Source organism: Pogona vitticeps, chromosome 13 (assembly GCF_051106095.1).
Source record: "Pogona vitticeps strain Pit_001003342236 chromosome 13, PviZW2.1, whole genome shotgun sequence".
Taxonomy (NCBI): Eukaryota; Metazoa; Chordata; class Lepidosauria; order Squamata; family Agamidae; genus Pogona; species Pogona vitticeps.
Genome location: NC_135795.1, coordinates 12,546,202 through 12,565,040, shown reverse-complemented (window position 1 = coordinate 12,565,040; position 18,839 = coordinate 12,546,202). Strand labels below are relative to the sequence as shown.

At 42.7% G+C, this 18,839-nt stretch overlaps 1 protein-coding gene across 1 annotated transcript in view; it reads left to right on the top strand.

Annotated features, from left to right (window-relative positions):
* LOC110082214 (acyl-coenzyme A synthetase ACSM4, mitochondrial) overlaps positions 1-18,839 on the top strand; it is a 28,236-nt gene that overhangs the window by 2,079 nt on the left and 7,318 nt on the right. The window contains exons 2-11 of the mRNA XM_020799584.3: positions 18-228; positions 2,055-2,262; positions 4,304-4,447; positions 10,075-10,231; positions 12,173-12,252; positions 13,495-13,618; positions 14,109-14,189; positions 16,119-16,220; positions 17,779-17,906; positions 18,418-18,517. Coding sequence (XP_020655243.3) covers positions 18-228; positions 2,055-2,262; positions 4,304-4,447; positions 10,075-10,231; positions 12,173-12,252; positions 13,495-13,618; positions 14,109-14,189; positions 16,119-16,220; positions 17,779-17,906; positions 18,418-18,517 — 1,335 coding nt within the window. The remainder of the gene's footprint in view (positions 1-17; positions 229-2,054; positions 2,263-4,303; positions 4,448-10,074; positions 10,232-12,172; positions 12,253-13,494; positions 13,619-14,108; positions 14,190-16,118; positions 16,221-17,778; positions 17,907-18,417; positions 18,518-18,839) is intronic.

Genomic DNA, 18,839 nt, shown 5'->3' with positions numbered 1-18,839 from the left:
CTTGCCTTGTTTTCCAGAATGGAAATAGACCCGCTCATCCTGCCTTCTGGTGGACAGACGGTAAAGGGAAAGAAATGAGATGGGGTTTTGAGGAACTGGGATTTCTCTCCAAGAAAGCAGCCAATGTCCTTTCAGGCCCATGCAATCTGAAAAGAGGAGACCGAGTGATCCTAATACTGCCTCGAATACCTGAATGGTGGCTACTCAGTGTGGCCAGCATTAGGACAGGTAAGAATCCCTAATATGATCTCTGTATATTATTTATTTTTATGGTAGCATTAAAATGATTTGGATCCAGGTATAGTGCTATGCACTTACACGAACAGGATTGAAAGTATGGGAAACTGCCGTGAACACTTTTTGTCTTACAGTCACATCTCTGTTTTCACATCATGTTGGAGTATTGTTGTTGTTTAGTCGTTAAGTCATATCCGACTCTTCATGACCCCATGGACCAGAGCACGCCAGGCCCTCTTGTCCTCCACTGCCTCCCGGAGTTGGGTCAAATTCATGCTGGTCGCTTCGATGACCCTGTCCATCCATCTGGTCCTCTGTCATCTCCTTCTTCTCTTGCCTTCACTCTTTCCCAACATCAGGGTCTTTTCCAGGGACTCTTCTCATGAGAAGAGAGTTGGAGAGTAGATACACCCAAAGATACTGGAGCAACATTAACGTGGGGATTTCAGCTCTTTGAGACTTGGGATGAAGAGTTCAGCACCCTTTCTCTTTTGTAAAGGAATCACATCCACACTCTTGTCTAAGAAATCTAGCATTTATGAAAGAAATGCATTTTGGATAGGAAAAGTAACAGACGTCCTAGCTCTAGCCAGCTAGGTTGAAGCTGCCGGGAGCCATTTCTCGCGAATGAAAGTGACAAGAGCAAGGTGTGAGGAGAAAGGAAGGGACACCAGCAACCCTAAGAATAGCACTCTAAGGTTGGAGGTAGGTCCGCACAGGTTGACACAGGTAAGGGACAGCCGAGGAAACCTAAGGAGGTCATCTTTCTCTCTCCTCTTCCCCATGCAAAGAGAGGCCTCTTCTGAAGTGTGCTCAATCACTCCCAAAAGGTTCAAAGATAGTTTTGTATGACTCTTGGTACATCTGTGATGTTTGGACAAAAACATGTTTTCTGGAATATATAAAGGTAGACCCTCAAATGTATAAAAGGTAGACCCTTGGCAGGGAGTTTAGGGTGGGGGCTTGTCCTCAAGACCCTGGTGTATACTGAGTGCCTAATTTGGCTGATATTATAGATTGGTGGTAAATTGCTTAGGCTTACCACTGATCCCCGCTTGCTTTCCTTTGAATGCAGGTCTGTGAAGGCATCGTTGTGAAGGGAGCATAGTATTCAAATACAGTATGGGGGGAAAATCCTCTCTTTTTTGAATGGCAGTTCCCCAAATCTCCAGCCAGCATGGTGCTGACTGAAGACATCTGGGAATTGTAGTCCAAAAAGAACTTTTCTAGATTCCAAGGAGGGTGCTGAACAAGCTGGACATTTGATCTGATCCACCCAGTTTTTTTCCTGCATTCTTGTAGCATTCTTTATTATTTGTCTGGAACTCTTAGATCCTGCGTTTTCTCCTTAAAGCTCAGGGAGATGTACAAGATCCACCTCTCCATCTTTATCCTCACAACAAACCCCATGAGCTCTGTTAGGGTGAGGGAAAATGACTGGCTGAATGGGCATTTGAACTCACATCTGTGCCTGTGGCTGTATCCCATAACATTCAGTCTCTTTGATAATCTCCAAAGCATTAAAAAAATCATACAATCAAGCTAGATAGTCCATTTAGCACATTTTAAAGTAAGTGCTCTCTCAAGTAGTAAAAGACATTTGTTTGTCACAGCATGTGATTTTCCTCACCTTGCAGTTAGCATGCACTGTTTTGTGATTGGTCACTGGAAGGCAAACACAGTCTTCATTTGCAAGTCTGATTAACTGAGGCACATGTCTTTGAAGAACAGTGTTTCAGGAAGGACAGTGACATGTATTCTCTTTAGCTTCTCTCTTGACTTGTAATGACAATGTTACATATCCATTGGCCCTCCAGGGATTGTTTTCGTGCCAGGGACGCTCCAGCTGACAGCCAAAGACATCCTGTACAGGCTCCAGGCTTCAAAAGCAAAGTGCATCATTACAAATGATGCTTTGGCTGCTGCGGTTGATTCTGTTTCATCGTCCTGCCCCTTTCTGGAAACAAAGCTGCTCATCTCTGAAAGCAGGAGGGACAATTGGCTAAACTTCAAGGAGCTATTTGAGTGAGTGTTAATGATTTCATTGACAAATGAGTAATGCATCTGTGAGTTCTCAATATTGGACTACAACTCCCATCGTCATTCTAGCCAGAAATGATGGACGTTCAAGTCAAACAGCATGTGAAACACCCATAATTGATTGTACAGGAAGAACATGTGTGAGTTGCACATACTGGCAAATCTCTCAGTGAAATGCTGAGAAAATAAAGCATTCCTAATGTAGAACTTGGAAAATTACCTTTTAGAAATTATTTTCTTGCAGTTACAAGGCACCACCACAAGTAGTCATCACTGTAGCTGCCATTCTCAAGTAATTCTTCCTCATTAGTCAACAGTAATTGTTACTCTTAATTACATTGAGTGGAAAAACATCAGACTATCACATGCCCCCAGCTTCTAGTGAGGCTACAAACTCTGCATCACTATAAAAGTAATGAAAGCATGTACGTCCTTCAGTTGGACTACATGTGCTTGAAAATTTGCCTGATTGTTCACTGAAGTTATCAATATTTCTCCTACTTTCCAGATGACACAAGGGTGGCCTCAATTAGAGCTCTGATGAACTGGGACAAATACTATAATTTTGTGTGTTCTCCTGTCGTCTCCTGAAGCATTTCGGGTTCCGGTTTCAAAAGGGTGGTGAATCTGCACCAGACAATAGTCCCACATTTTGAGTTGCTCTCCATGGTGCTGAACCAATTTTGTGGATGGAGTTCAACAGCTCTTAGATAGCTGTTGTCAGATCTGGATTAAAACTTGGAGCATAGTTGTTGCTCTCAGGAAAATGGAGTCACCGGCTTCCAGTTTTGAAGGCATGGTTTATTTCATTCAGGTCTGTTCCAGGAGTACCAGAGTTTAGTGCTATGTCAGGGAATGCTGTTTTTACGTATTTAGCATACCGTATTTTTATATTGGCTGGCCAGCCCTTGCTCCTCTACCTTCAACCAAAAGCCGGATAGCTCAGTCATTTGGGTCTATGCCCTTCTGGTCCCCTGTGCCAGCAAGTAGGGCACTGTGGCCAGCGTATGGAGTGGCTGAAAAAATTGAACCCCCTACAGTGGACCCTCGACTTACAGACGGCTCGACTTACAGACTTTTCGAGTTACAGACTTCTCTGGCCGCAAAATTTAGATTCGACCTGCAGCTGGAGAATCGACTTACAGACCAGAAAAAAACCAAAATGGAACAAAAATAGAATAAAAACTGCCAGTTATGGGATTAATTGGTTTTCAATGCATTGTAGGTCAATGGAGATTCGACCTACAGACTTTTCGACTTGCAGCCACCGTTCCAATATGGATTAATTCTGTAAGTAGAGGGTCCACTGTACTAACGCTGCTGCCTTTTATAGTACTTTAAAACTATTCTTACTATTCAGATTCCTAACATTTCAGACATTGTTCTTGTTTTTATGGGTCTTTGAGGCCATCAGACGGGCTGCTTGTGAACAAGCACCTATAAATAGTTTAGATGTGACTGTTGTTCATTACCAAGCAGCACAAAGAGGGAGAAAGGAGAGCGGAACTTTTCTCCCATTTGGAAGGCCTCACAGTTCCACTAACCCATAAAAAATTGGAGCCATCTCTCATTCTATTACAGTCGTAAGTACCTTAAGGGGTGATCATATAGGGATCACATTATGGATGGGTTCAGTGTGATCTATTTCCTGATGAGCACACAACATATGGGGAACTGCACTCCAACCTGACCCCACTCCATGCCGAAGCTGGACTTTCTTGGTCCAGCTATAGGATTACTTTGAGGATTGGGTTGGAGCAATATTCCAACAAACAGAAAGGCCCCTTTAAGAGTGATTGCTACCAGTAAATCAGCCCTTTCTGGTGTAACTGGGCGTGTGTCTTTCTTTCCTGCCATCTGATTGCATCCTTAGATATGATTTGAGTAGTGCAAAAAAGGAATTGATTTCAGTAACTCATATTTACAATTAATGATTTCCAGGTTCTACCTTTTTGTGTTTCCCAAACATGAAGACTTGCTAGTCATTCTTGTAACTGTCTCTCCCACTTTCTTGTCTGTCCTTCAGCGCATCCCCTTCCAGTCATAGCTGTGTTGAAACCAAAAGCAGCGACCCCATGATGATCTATTTCACCAGTGGAACTACTGGCTTACCAAAAATGGCAGAACATTCCCATAGTAGTATGACTCTTGGATGCATGTTATCTGGAAGGTAGGCCTCTTTGTTTCTCTTGCGCTTCTAAAACCCTGGTACTGAAGTGAAAAAAGATAGAAAGGCAAATAATAAGAACAGATCGGAGACAAAAAAAATCTCTGCTCTTGTCCCTGAATGCAGAGGAGGGCAAGGATCTGTTTGTAATCATCCCAGAGTGCAGGACACGCAACAATGGGCTCAAGTTACTGGAAGCGAGATTTCGACTAAATATCGAGTAAAACTCCCTAACTGTTAGAGCAGTACAACAATGGAACCAATGACCTCCATCTCCAACACTTTCGATAGAAACTTAGACAACCACCTGGCAGATATCCTTTGGTTTGTATTCCTGCATCGAGCAGGGGGTTGGACTCAATGGCCTTATAGAGCCCTTCCAACTTCATGATTCTATGAATTTTTAAGCAGCTGCCTTTAGCATCAGCCTTCCCTAATCTGGCACTCTCCAGAAGCGTTACAGTAAAGCTATCATCATTCTTTGTGGCACCTGAAGCAGAAAGGCCCGGAACCACCTTCCTGATAAGTAAAGTACACTAATAAGTAATTCAGACCAACATCCTGTTGAGCATCTGCTGAGTAGAAAACCTCATCAACACAGAAACACAGAATGTTGTGATTTCACGGTTGATGTGATTGATGTTGTCATTTCAAGTTGATGTTGTGGTTTCAAGGTTTGAAACACCGTGTGTTTAGAAATAGGGGGTGCAGGGAAATTTCCCCTAAAGAGAAAGTACCTTTAAAACTTGCGGCTTACAACAAATAGTTCATATAAGTCATTTCAAAACAATTAGCCAGAAGAGCAAAGCCAATGAATTATTCAAAATTATAACCAATTAGTCAGCAGAACAAGGTCAATGAATTATAAACAATTTTGGCAACTCGATGAATGTTTTTGGTTATGATTTGTAAGCTTAAAGATGAGGTTATCATAAATAACAGATGAAGGAATGAAAAGGGGGTGTTTTACAATCTCATAGTGCCATCTTTTGGAAAATATAAATCCATGGAATATAGGTTTTGGGATTCCACATTATTGCTAGACTAGCAGAAATGTCAGGTAGAAATTGCCTAAGGTAGTAAGAATTGTCAGAACATACATGTATACCAAAGTTTTGTACCAAGCCCAGAAAATTTATTCAATGCAAAGTGTATGAGATTTTAGTAGCACATATAACAGTTTCCTACTATCGTACTATAGTTACTTACTCCAGGAGGCAGTGGAAGACAGGAGGGCCTGGTATGCTCTGGTCCATGGGGTCACAAAGAGTTGGACACAACGTGACTAAACAACAATAACAACAACTATCATACAACCTGGTTAAGCAGATGAAGAATGTTTATAGTTAGAAGGAAAGGAAAACAATTGGTAAGAGTTATAAGTATGTGGAGACATATTCTCCACATTCATCACATCATCAGAACTACATGCCACTTTTGGGTACCAGACATTAAATAACAACAACTATGTAGCAGCGCAGGAACACGTTTAGTTTCCAGATGCTCGCAACAGTAGTCAACATTGATTTTTCTCAAAAGATATTAACTGGCTTGGCTGAGTTAAAATATTATTTATTGTTTTTCTGTGTTTGTCCAGATAAGCTAAAAGACTGAATAATGTATTTTATTCTTATAGATTTTTAATTTTAATGATTTCAGTATTTTAAGAGATGCCTCCTCTGTCTTTTGTTTTTGAATGTGCCTTATAAGGCTATAATCTCTTGCACTTTTAGAATCTAATTGAAATATGTTTTACTATTCTTTTTTTACTCTTAAAAGATGTGCTCCAGGTTCTGCCTATAACTTATGTTTTTACACTTGCATTCTTTTACAAGCTTCAAGGAAGGATTTTAAAGTATTTGTGCCCACAGCTTTCCTCACAGCTGTGTGACTGTCTTGTTACCTTTTGAAGTAATTTTAGCATGTGGAGCATAGAAGCAATGTAGATAAATAAAGCTTGTAGAATTAGACAAGGTGACGTTGCCTGGAATTATTGCAAAAGCGTACATTTTGACACTCAGATGAATATTAATTTGCTTGTCTAAAATGGTTTGGTTTCATTTTGGAATTAACCCTTTACTGGCATAAATGCCAACTGTGATGAACACAGGCTTCTGATTTTCTCTGGAAGATGTAGGCAATTTTGTTGGACTATTGGAGGAGGGGCAATTCAGGCATTAGCAGACCTAACCTGATAGTGCAGGTAATGATAAAGATCAAGGTAAATGCTCCAGTGCCGGAGGCAGTCAAGAGAAAATTAGACAACCATCTGTCAGATATACTTTGATTTGGATTCTTGCATTAAACAGGGAGTTAGACATGATGGCCTTATAGACCCCTTTCAACTTAATTATTCTATGATTCTGTGATCTGTGTTTGGCTTGAGGAATAGCAAAACCTATGCAGATGGTGTAATCCTGCACTTATTAGGTTGGTGAGACATTCAATTCAGTAGAAGCTCCGGAGGATACCAGCTATAATTACTTGCTACTCTTTCACACAACCCAAAATCTGCTGCTTAAGCCACCTGTCTCACTGTGCCTATGGGTAGCACTGGTTCTGCTGGTACCCAGTTCATTGTTTACATCGTTAGCACTAAACTGAATAAGAACTGAGCATTTACATATCTCCATGGGTGTCTGTGCTATTTGTGCACTCAGTGTGTGGTATGAAGAAGGCTGCAGAGGCTGAAGGGCCAAATGGAGAGCTTCACATAGTCTGCCTCACACACACACCCCGCTCACCCCCAGTCAAGGGGGCCCACAGGCCTCAAGCAAGGTGGAGGAGGCTCTCCTAACCGCAATCTTGTGTAAAGGTTCAGCTGCCACTCCAGTCAGCTTCTCTGGATGGAACAGTGGGGAAAGTACCATCTTATCCTTCATCTCCAGAAGCAATTATTTGTTGGCCACTCCATTATGCCCCCAGGAGAATCTCTGGTTACCACAGATCATGTATCTCCAGAGTCAAGGGAATGCTTCTTCCAGAGATGCAATAATTAGGTAAAGGTAAAGGTTCCCCTTGACAATTTTTGTCCAGTCGTGTTCGACTCTAGGGGGCGATGCTCATCCCCGTTTCCAAGCCATAGAGCCAGCGTTTGTCCGAAGACAATCTTCCGTGGTCACATGGCCAGTGCGACTTAGACACGGAACGCTGTTACCTTCCCATCGAGGTGGTCCCTATTTATCTAATTGCATTTGCATGCTTTCGAACCGCTAGGTTGGCAGGAGCTGGGACAAGTGACGGGAGCGCACTCCGTCGCGTGGATTCGATCTTACGACTGCTGGTCTTCTGACCCTGCAGCACAGGCTTCTGCGGTTTAGCCCACAGCGCCACCATGTCCCTTCTTATCAAAACTGATCATTTTCTACAATACACATTAATGCATGGTCATAGCCAGTAGAATATTTGCAAATTCAGACATGCAGGATTCCTCCACGAGTCTTATGCATCTGCGCGCACACATGCTCTTTCCTTCCTGAGTGTTCATACACACATATTTACATGCTCCAGATTATGACTTAGTTGCAGGTATGAAGATGAGAGCTGGCCTCCATTGGGAGGAAAGGGAGAAACTGCCATCCAGAGACCAGTTCTACCACCACGACCTACTTCTTACACAGCCTGTGAAATGCAGAAGCAACAACAGATGACACAGTTTTTCTACTGTGCCCCGTGTTTCTATCCTGCCCTCTCCTCTTTCTCCTAGGTTCAGCAATAGGACACTGTGAAACACACACCTGCACACACACATAACACACATGGAAGGGAGCTCAGTGGGAGAGAAGGGAACAGGTTTTCCAAGCAGCCTGATGAGTGGGTTGCAGGGATGTTTCTTCTCTGGAACTCTTCATCTGACACTTTGTGTGCATTTGCTGACAGACTGGGGCACAAAAAGCCAAGCAGCAACCAAGCCATCCTAATCAGGCAAGTAGGTGAGGAGAAAGCAAGCTGGCTCACTCTGCCTTGACTGGAGCACAAGGCAGGGCAAAATTCCTCCCCAACCCCAAGTGGAAAGTGGTCACAAGTAAGGGAGGGGGGAAAAACTCACTATGAGATGCAAAAGGAGGGTGGTTTCTGCAGCTAACAGAGGAGAAGAAATGAGTGATCTGACAAAGCAAAAAAAAGGGTTTTTTGAAGGCGAGCATAGGACACTCTTCACAAGATATGGAAGTTGCTGTTCTGGAGAAGAGGGACTACAGAACAAGAATCTAAAGGGAAACATCTGAGATAAAATACACACACACGTTGGACACCCATCTCAATATTAAATATTAGCCAATGTTTTTAAAGTCATCACCAAATATAATAATTATGCTGCTACCTACTGTTATTTTCTTTCCCAACTAACCATGCCCACCTTTTCAAAATAAGGCTCAGAGGTAAATTCTGTCATTCTCTACAGTGCCATGCATTGTTCCTCTGTTGTTTCCTTTAAGGATTGTTGCTGATTACAGAACCAGACTTTGAAAGAACATGGGTTGTAAATCATTACTAGGTGTGAAATGTAACGAAATACCACTGTCCCTTTATCTTAGAGCAGTGGTTCCCAACTTTGGGTTCCCAGATGTTCTTGGACTGCAATTCCTAAAAGACCTTGCTACCACTGCTCTTATTTTATTTTTCTGGGCTCCATGATCACTGCAGATGGAGACAGCAGCCACAAAATTAAAAGACACCTGCTTCTTGGGAGGAAAGTGACGACAAATCTTGACAGCATCTTAAAAAGCAGAGACATCACCTTGCCAACAAAAGTCCGAATAGTCAAAGCTATGGTTTTTCCTGTCGTGATGTATGGAAGTGAGAGCTGGACCATAAAGAAAGCAGAACGCCGAAGAATTGATGGTTTTGAACTGTGGTGCTGGAGGAGGCTCTTGAGAATCCCCTGGACTGCAAGGAGAACAAACCTATCAATTCTAAAGGAAATCAACCCTGAGTGCTCACTGGAAGGACATATCCTGAAGCTGAGGCTCCAATACTTTGGCCATCTCATGAGAAGAGAGGACTCCCTGGAAAAGACCCTGATGTTAGGAAAGTGTGATGGCAAGAGGAGAAGGGGACGACCGAGGATGAGATGGCTGGACAGTGTCTGCGAAGCAACCAACATGAATTTGACACAACTCCGGGAGGCAGTAGAAAACAGGAGGGCCTGGCGTGCTCTGGTCCATGGGGTCACAAAGAGTCGGACACGACTAAACGACGATGACCACTGCTCATGGTGAGGCTTCTGAGAGTTGCATACCAAGAACATCTGGGGACCCAAGGTTGGGAACCACTGTCTTAGACCCTTGCATGAATGTTTTAATCCCTGTATTCTGATGCTTATGTCTGACGAAGTGGGAATATGCCGTGAAAGCTTACTCTTTTCCCCCCCTTTTGTTTTGTTTTGTGTTTGGTGATACAAAGCCAAGATGGAGTGACTCAGAGGGTCCTGGTTGCAAAATAAGCACTGGCATTTCAACCTTGGGAGGGGACACCATGACGACACCACTGATTACGACCTCATATTTAAAGTGAAGGAACTGGGACAGGATGGCTCCCGCAATGAGCTTTGGGTCTTCCCAAATCTTATTCAGTGTCTCTTGCGTGGATTAATCCAGCCACCCCCAGCTCTGAACCTCTGTGTCTTGCAGGTACTGGCTAGACTTGAAGCCCTCAGATGTAATATGGAACATGTCGGACACAGGCTGGATCAAGGCAACGCTCGGGAGCTTTTTCTCTCCATGGCTTTGGGGTGGCACCGCCTTTATACACAGCATGCCACAGTTTGATCCGAGAGAGATTTTGAATGTAAGAATATAAAATTCTCCTTTGAGCTATGTTTTAATGCTAACCAGATGTCCTCTCTTCCTAGTTCCCATTGAATACTGCCTTTCTCAAACCTCAGCTGTGTTGATCGCATTGGCCTGCAATTCCACTGGCCATCATCATCATCATCATCATCATCATCATCATCATCATCATCATCATCATCAAAACTGTTGGATAGTTCACGCACAAGATAATAGGGGAAGAGTAAGAACTTTAACGGACTTTGAGAGAATAATTATACAAAAAAACTGAGCAACTATGAGGACATACAGTATCTATAAATTAATACTTCAGTCTGACACAGAAATAGAACCAGTCAATATCAATATGTTAAACTAGATAAAGAACCTGGGAAAAGAGATAACTTTTCAACAATGGAAAAGATCATGGACAAAAAACATAGAATTAACAGCATGTCAAAATCTAAGGGAGAATTGGTACAAAATGTATTATTGGTGGTACATAACACCAAAAGACATTAAAAATATGGATAAAAGTTATAAAGTCTCAGGAACTTGAAGGCTATAACACTGCATGTGGTGGACTTGTAAAAAGCCAAGAAATCCTGGGAATGCATTCATGTTGAAATGAGGAAAATCCTAAAAGCTGAATTTGAGATGAAACCAGAGGCAATGCTCCTGGCAATACCATCAGAAAAATCTGGAAAAGTCCACACAAGAACTGTTTAATTATATGTTAACAGCAGCCGGGCAATAATGGCTAAGAACCAGAAAACAGAGAGATGCCCAGTAGCAGAGGATTGGAGAGAAAAAATGTTTGAATCTGCTACAATTGCGAAACTTACAAACTGTATAAACAGAAGACCTTGTCAAAGAATTTGGGGGGAAAATGGGAAAATTATTTTGATTATTTAAACAAATAAAAAGGGTGCAGAAATAATGCTGTAAAAATACTCGTGAAAAGGAAAGCAGATGTTAGAAGAATGAGATAGAATTTAGGATGAGCACAGCATATATTTCAAAAGGTTAAGTAAATTTAAAGCATAGAATAGTATGTTTAGTATAAAATGTAGAGTATAAGTCATGTATACAAATGTCAGGTGTCCTTGATATGCAAGAATTCACTTCTGTTTTCATTACTGTATTTTTCACTCCATAAGACACACTTCCCCCCCAAAAAAGTGGGGTGAAAAGTGTGTGCATCTTATGGAGCGAATGCACTTCTGCAAGGGCTCCTCCTGATGTTGGGGGAAAGCCCTTGGAGACCTCCTTGGGGTCAGATCACAGTGGCGGGGGACCCCCAGGAGGTCTCCAAGGGCTTTCCCCCCCTTTGAGAGCTCTGAAGGCAGAAAGGCAGGGGGGTAATGTGGGAAATTTGCCTTCAATGTACCACATTTTTCACTCCATAATTAGCTGCGTCTTATCCTCAGGCGCGTCTTATGGAGCAAAAAATATGATATTTTTCTTTCTATATCCTAATAAAAAAAAGTTTTAAAAACCCTGCTGGATAGCTCAGTGGTAAATTCTTCGGCATCAGAGCCAGAGGTTAGGAATTCGATTCCCCCACGGTGCCTCCTTAACAGGGGCAGAAAATGATGATCTAGCTTTGCAGCTCTAAGATGAGGATGATGTGCTGCCAAGTCAATTCTGAGTTACCCTTTTCAGGGTTTTCCAGGTAGAGAGTATTCAGAGGTGGTTGACCCTTCCCTTACACTAGAGGGCGCCCTGGCACGGTGCAGCCTGCCCAAGGCCTCACAGGCTGGCTTTTCTCCCAGGAGGCCCCGGGAGTGGGGGGGAAATCAAACTCTCAGCCTCTGACTCTGTAGTCAGATACCTAAACTGAGTTATCCACTGGCAGATAATTATGGGAAATGACCTATTAATAATAATAATAAATACCCAGCAGTTAAAGCATTTTGTGAGTGCATTTGAACTTTTCTTCTTCTTCCTGTCTCCTCAGGTTCTCTCCACCTATCCAATAACTAAGATGTGCACAGCGCCAACAGTCTACCGAATGCTTGTGCAACAGGATCTCACCCGGTATCTGCTGTCATTGAATCAAGTCTTAGCAAAAAAAAATAAAAAATCCCACCAAGGTTGCTAGCCCAGGGAAATATTCTGTAGCTTGCTTAGGGGAGAGATAGACCGCTGTGTCTTTCTTGCAATGGCTTGCCATATTTCTATACTGATTCATGAGGAGGGATCCTTTGCTGGTTCTGTTATAAGAAGTGAGAGCTCTACTCCGCCTTCACAAGAGCAACGTACTCGCCTATGTGTACGTTCAGGTCGCCTATGGTGATGAGAGGCCAACTCACACACGACCCTGATTTATTCACAGGAGCAGAGCTGTAACAGCGATTTTGGGCACCCCGGCCTTTAGGAGGTCATGCCAGGAGGGCAAGAGGCAAGGAGGGGACTTCGGCCTGAGCACACAAGGGCCATATCAATTTGTTTGTTTGTTCATTGGTTCGTTTGTTCATGCCCAGCCTGCCTTTCTCCTGATAAGGGGTCACAAGGTGGCTCACAGTATTTAAAAGAATAGAATTAAAAGCACCAAAAGTTATACATTAAAAACCAATCGGACTATTAAAATACAGTAAATGATTAGAAACATTTTTAAATGGTTAAAAGCAATCTTTGCTTTAAAAAGGGCATTCAGGGACTCCGTCGTTCTTGTCAAAAGCCTGCCTGAAAAGGTGAGTCTTCAGCTGACGACAGGAGGGTCAAAGGGAGAACGTCCCCTAACCCGGGAGCTGCCCCAGAGAAGGCCCCCTCTCATTTGGCATGGAGCCCACCCGTTCTGTGGTCCCTTTTTTCCTGGGAGGAGCGGCTGGAGGTGACCTGGCTTTCACCCCTTTCTAGGAGCACCTTTCTGTGTCCTCTTAAATTTGGCCCTCGGGTCAAAGGTCCACTTCAGTTACAGCTCTTAATATGAGGAATTCTAACGCCAGGAGTTGAATTCTCTCCTTACAGATCGCATGAGGGAGGAAAAAGCAGTAGAGATACATTAATTCCCAAAGCCTCCAAATGCAGTCCGGAGCCGTGAAGCTCTCGGCGAAGCCTCGCTCTTCTCCAAGACTCAAATCTCAGCTGGTGTGGAAGAAACAAACCCTCTCCTTCAAAATCCTCTTCGTTTCTAAGAGCCCCCCTCCCTCTCTACCACTCCACCCAGGCTCCTCACCCTCAAAAGAGGCCTTTCCCCAAATCCAGAAGTTTGGGGAACTTTTTTTTTTAATTGCCAACCAGATCCGGAGACTAATGGTATCTCGTCCTTTTGCAAAGCTATAGGTTCAAGAGCCTGAGGCACTGTCTGACTGGCGGGGAGCCGCTCAACCTGGAGGTGATGGCGCAGTGGAAAAAGCAGACAGGGTTGGATATCCATGAAGCCTACGGACAGACGGAAGTAGTAGGTGCTGTCGTTGTTTTACAGTTCCAGTGTAGGAACTGGTGGCATTGGTTCGGCAGAGTTTGGTGTGGGGACAGTGAGCCAACAAAAAAAGGTCCCAGCAGAAACCTACAGATCAAACTGAACGATAGTTTCCTTTAGTAGACCGCCTCTTGTTTGTTAGTTTACCTCAACTGGCACTTACTGGTTTCAATATATTCATTCAGAGACTCTGATAAGTTAGAAAGAATAAAATATTTCCATTTACTGATCATTCTTCTCTAAAAACAAACGTATTTTGTGGAAATGTTAACGTTATATTACTGATGAAGTAGTGAAGTTCAGTAAAGTTACAAGTATTTTTTTGGGGGGGAGAGAGAGAATTGAGCTATAACAAAGACGTTTTGACAGTCCTGACCACTTGTACCTCAGGGAGGAAGGCTTCCAAGCACCAAGTAAAAACTGTAATTTGTGATGCATGACACACTGTTCAAAATTTTGCTCCCCACAGGGTATAATATCACAAAATGAAAAAGGGAAGAAAATTAAACCTGGCTCGATGGGCAGACCACCTCCACCTTACGATGTTCAGGTAGCAGAAGTTCCCTCATCCTGTGCAGTCTACGGGAAGTCAGACATGGAAACCAAAATTCATATGAAAACTAATAGCATCTATAAATTAGAGGGGATTCTGGAAGTTTTTTTCCCCTTTTACCTCCTCCATGACTAGGGAGATTCTTTCTCGTTATGGCCTCTCGTTAATGCAAAGAAGAGGAACTAGAATAGCCTTTTTCTCGCCCTGGGAGACAGAATTATGGGATGCTCTGGATCAGAGTGAGACAACGAGCATGCTTGGCTTGGCTTTGCTCCTCAAATGGAAAGGTTGCTAGTTTTGCACAGAAGCAAATAACAACAAAAAAAAACATGATAAGAGAGAAAAAATAGTCTTCCTTGTCTTGCTCTTGTCTGGAGGCTATGGCTTTAAAATTTTGTGGTCGATTCAATGGAATGGCCAGTATTTAAAATGCTGATAGAAAAGCGTGAGTTGGCATACAATTCAGATGCATAGTCCATCAATTATATTCTGAAAACTGTGCTACAGAATTAGTGAATGATGGTGTAAGAAGCTGGTTCCCAGAAACCTCAGCCAGCACAGCTGGCAGTGAAGGCTTCTGGGATTTGCAGCCCAAGAGCACCTGGATTGCCCAAGGCTGGAAACCTCTGGACAGAACAGATTTTCTTAGGCCAAGATACAAGACAAGGATGTACCCCTTTCCTCAATATTATTTGATTAAGTTATACAGTGGCTGGAGAATGCTATTGGGGAAAATAACTTAATACAGGTTGTTGGCCAAATAGAGAAGATCAAGAGTCCAATATTTTTGCTGATGATACATTAACAACAGAGGATCCATCGAAAGCAGTGGCTCCCAACCTTTTTCAAGTTACCTCCCCGTTTTATAAATAGTGAGTAACCTGTGACACCACCCCCTGCTGCATTTGCGTAAAAAGGCATTTTTGGCAGGGTAAAAGTGATCCTTTCTCAGAAAGGAGAGGATTCAATGTATTCTCAAAGGCTTTCATGGCCGGGATCTGATGGTTGTTGTGGGTTTTTCGGGCTCTTTGGCCGTGTTCTGAAGGTTGTTCTTCCTAACGTTTCGCCAGTCTCTGTAGCCGGCATCTTCAGAGGACAGGAGTAGCACTCTGTGCTCTGGTGCAGTTTGTTTGGGAGTTGAGTATTTATAGCTGTGGGAACAGCTTTTGTCCTTTTCAGGAGATAGATGATTATGGTGATCAGTGTGTTTTTGTTGTGATGAGGGGGGGAGATTATCTGTCACTCTGATTGATTGGTGTCGTTAGCTGATATTTTTTGTGCAATGATCCCTGGTCCTTGGGGCCGGATAGAGTTCGTTGACCTTTTGCAGGCTGTATTTTTCAGTATTGGGAGCCATATTTATTCTTCCCCAAAGGGCCTGCTTCTCATACATATACTATACATACGCACTAACTTTAACATCCCACTCCAAAAGGTCAAGGAAGAAATTATTCCCCAAGGGTTACAATACGTATAAGGCAACCCACGACCCCTCAGAAAACTCTTTGGAGGTCACGACCCCAAAACTGGGAAACACTGATCTAAGGTTATGGATCGTGTAAAATGTCCTTACTGAAAAGGAAAGACATTATGCCAACAAGAGCTAATTACTTTTTGGAAGTGGTATGGGGGGGGATCATAAACATTGGACTGTGAAGGAAATATAACTCTTCTGGTCTTGGTGGGTAGTTCACTAATTTGTTGTATTTCTTGATGTTATGTTAACTCAAATGTATTTTTCTTTTTTTCTTCTCTTTATTGATTTGTTATTTTTATGTTACTTTGCTTTTTTCTGTCATGTCTTATTTAATATTGGGTAGTATTAATTTTTTAAAAATCGTGGTTGAGTCTAAATTGAGGCGAATGAAATATGTGTTATTCTTTATGTTTCTCTGATTATTCACAATAGCATTTGCATTTTTCTAGATTATAGATGAAAACGGCAACATCTTGCCTCGTGGGCAAGAGGGAGACATTGCCATTCGAGTAAAACCTAAGCGGCCGTTCTGTTTATTTTCTTGCTATGTGGTAGGTTTCCAATTCATGCAATAGACTGTTTCTGCTCAGATTTCTTTATGTCTAACTAGGCAACCATTTTGTTCTTTCACTGAATGTTGCACAAATTGCAGATGACTTGCTCCATGCAAGTTATATCTCCCTCCTCTCTATGACTAGAATATCAGATCATTTTAGCCAATTTATTTATTTCTGGTTATAAGCAAGGATCGTCATGAGCCTGTGTGGTCTATTTTCTGTGTTTCAGTGTAAATACTGGATGGATGGATGGATGGATGGATGGATGGATGGATGGATGGATGGATGGATGGATGGATGGATGGATGGATGGATGGATGGATGGATGGATGGATGGATGGATTTTTTGACAGTTAAACCACAGTTCTGCAGTTTGAACAGGGCTACATCATACCTGCAAAAATATCCCACCTAGAATGGCCAGTGCAGTTATGTAATTCAAGCTTTCATTATGTTATTGAAAAAGCTGACAGAGATTAAAAGGGAAAAGATAACAAAGGGCTGTGTTACAGACTCATTTCATAGGATGTGTCGAATACCTTAAAAAATTCTAGACCTGGGTGGGTTTGCATTAGTCCTTTCTTTGTACATTACAGAAACAAGTCCTACAGAACTAGTGAAAATTCTCACTAGGTAAGGGCAGCCCCCAAGAAGAAGAAAATAGTAAACCCTTTGTGAGTACTCTATATCTCAGAAATCCTGGAAAGGGTCACCATTTAAGTTGGAATCAACTTGATGGTGGGGTCTTACTATTATTAAGTGTGTATATATAGGATGTGGTGGTGCTGTGGGCTAAACCACAGAAGCCTCTGTGCTGCAGGGTCAGAAGACCAGCAGTCATAAGATCGAATCCACGCGATGGAGGGAACTCCCATCGCTTTGTCCCAGCTCCTTACCAATCTAGCAGTTTGAAAGCATGCAAATGCGGGTAGATAGGTACCATCTTGGTGGGAAGGTAAAACAGCGTTCCCTAGTCACGCTGGCCACGTGACAACGGAAACTGTCTTCGAACAAGCGCTGGCTCTACGGCTTGAAAAACGGGATGAGCACCACCCCCTAGAGTCGGACACGACTGGACTGAAAATGTCAAGGGGAACCTTTACCTTTACTTTATATAGTATTGCAGCTGTACTATTATATCTAGATTAATTAGTGGTAACTTTAGTCCACTGGTTCTTAACCTTGGGTTACTCAGGAGTTTTGGACTACAACTCCCAGAAGCCTTCACCACCAACTGTGCTGGCTGGGGTTTCTGGGAGTTGCAGTTCAAAAACATCCGAGTAACAAAGGTTAAGAACCACTGCTTTAGTCCATACCTTGGAAAAGTGACCTTTCTGGTGGACAACCACCAGGACACCGAGGGTGTGTGTGTCATGGAACTTGTAGTCCAAACAAATAATTCCCCCAAGCTCTGCTTTATTCCCATTGAAGTTGATGGAAGACTTGATTTAATCAGGACATGCCTAGATCATTTATTTCTGTGGGACCTGTTTATCCTGGATCATCTAACCCACAGCCTCCCACAGCGACAGTCAATTTTGTTTGTTTTAAGGACAACCCAGAGAAGACAGCGGCAGCATTTTGTGGAGATTTTTATGTCACGAGCGACAGAGGGTGGATGGATGAAGAGGGCTATTTGTGGTTCGTTGCGAGATCTGACGACATCATCATCTCTTCTGGGTTTGTACATTTCTGTGTAGGTTAAGAAACCACATTTGTTGGTTTTAGCATTTGTATGCCAATTTTTATCGGATCCAAAGCCAGCCAACTCATTTTAAAGCAATTATAATAGTTCAGTGGCTTAGGTCTCTGGCTGCAGAACCAGAGGTTAAGAGTTCAGTTGTTGACTCGCAGACCTGCCCGTCCGTGGCCATAATTTCCAGAGTCCATGGCTGTCTCCTCAGAAACACAGCCGTCCTGGGTTTTTTCTTTCTTTCATTTCTCCCCATTTCATGGCTTACACAGTCCATCCTCTTCATTCTGGTGGGTCAGAGGTCCCCAGGAGCAGACACCCCATAGGGATCTGCTAACATTGGCTTTGCTTTCACCAACCATTTTGTTTGCACGTGGTTGAGATGCCACTGGGAATAAAAGATCTGCTGTCACTCTGTTGGTGCCTACCTTGGTTGCCAAACTAACAGTATTTATTTAATCTTTATTTAATAAAATAACCTGCCTACTTATCTCCCAGATACCGCATTGGGCCTTTTGAGGTGGAGAGTGCCTTGATTGAGCACCCTGCTGTGGTTGAATCAGCTGTGGTGAGCAGCCCAGATCCTCTCAGAAGAGAGGTAATGAAATGGTTAAACATTCTATATACGCACAAAAATGTGCACATTATATACACACACACAAAAATGGACTCAGGACCAAATTGAGACCTTTAGAGGCCCCTAAGCACTGAAAAGATTATGTTGCCCCCTATAAGTGTAATAGGTGATAGGTCCCACGGCTGGGGGGGGGAACTATACAATGTGCACATTATATGCATGAAAATACAGTAATTTAACTGTATACCATGTAGCAAACCACGTATGTATTGTATGCAAAATCATACCTACAATCAAATCACTGGCTTCCAGCCAAACTTTGCACTTCCACGCTTTGATTAAT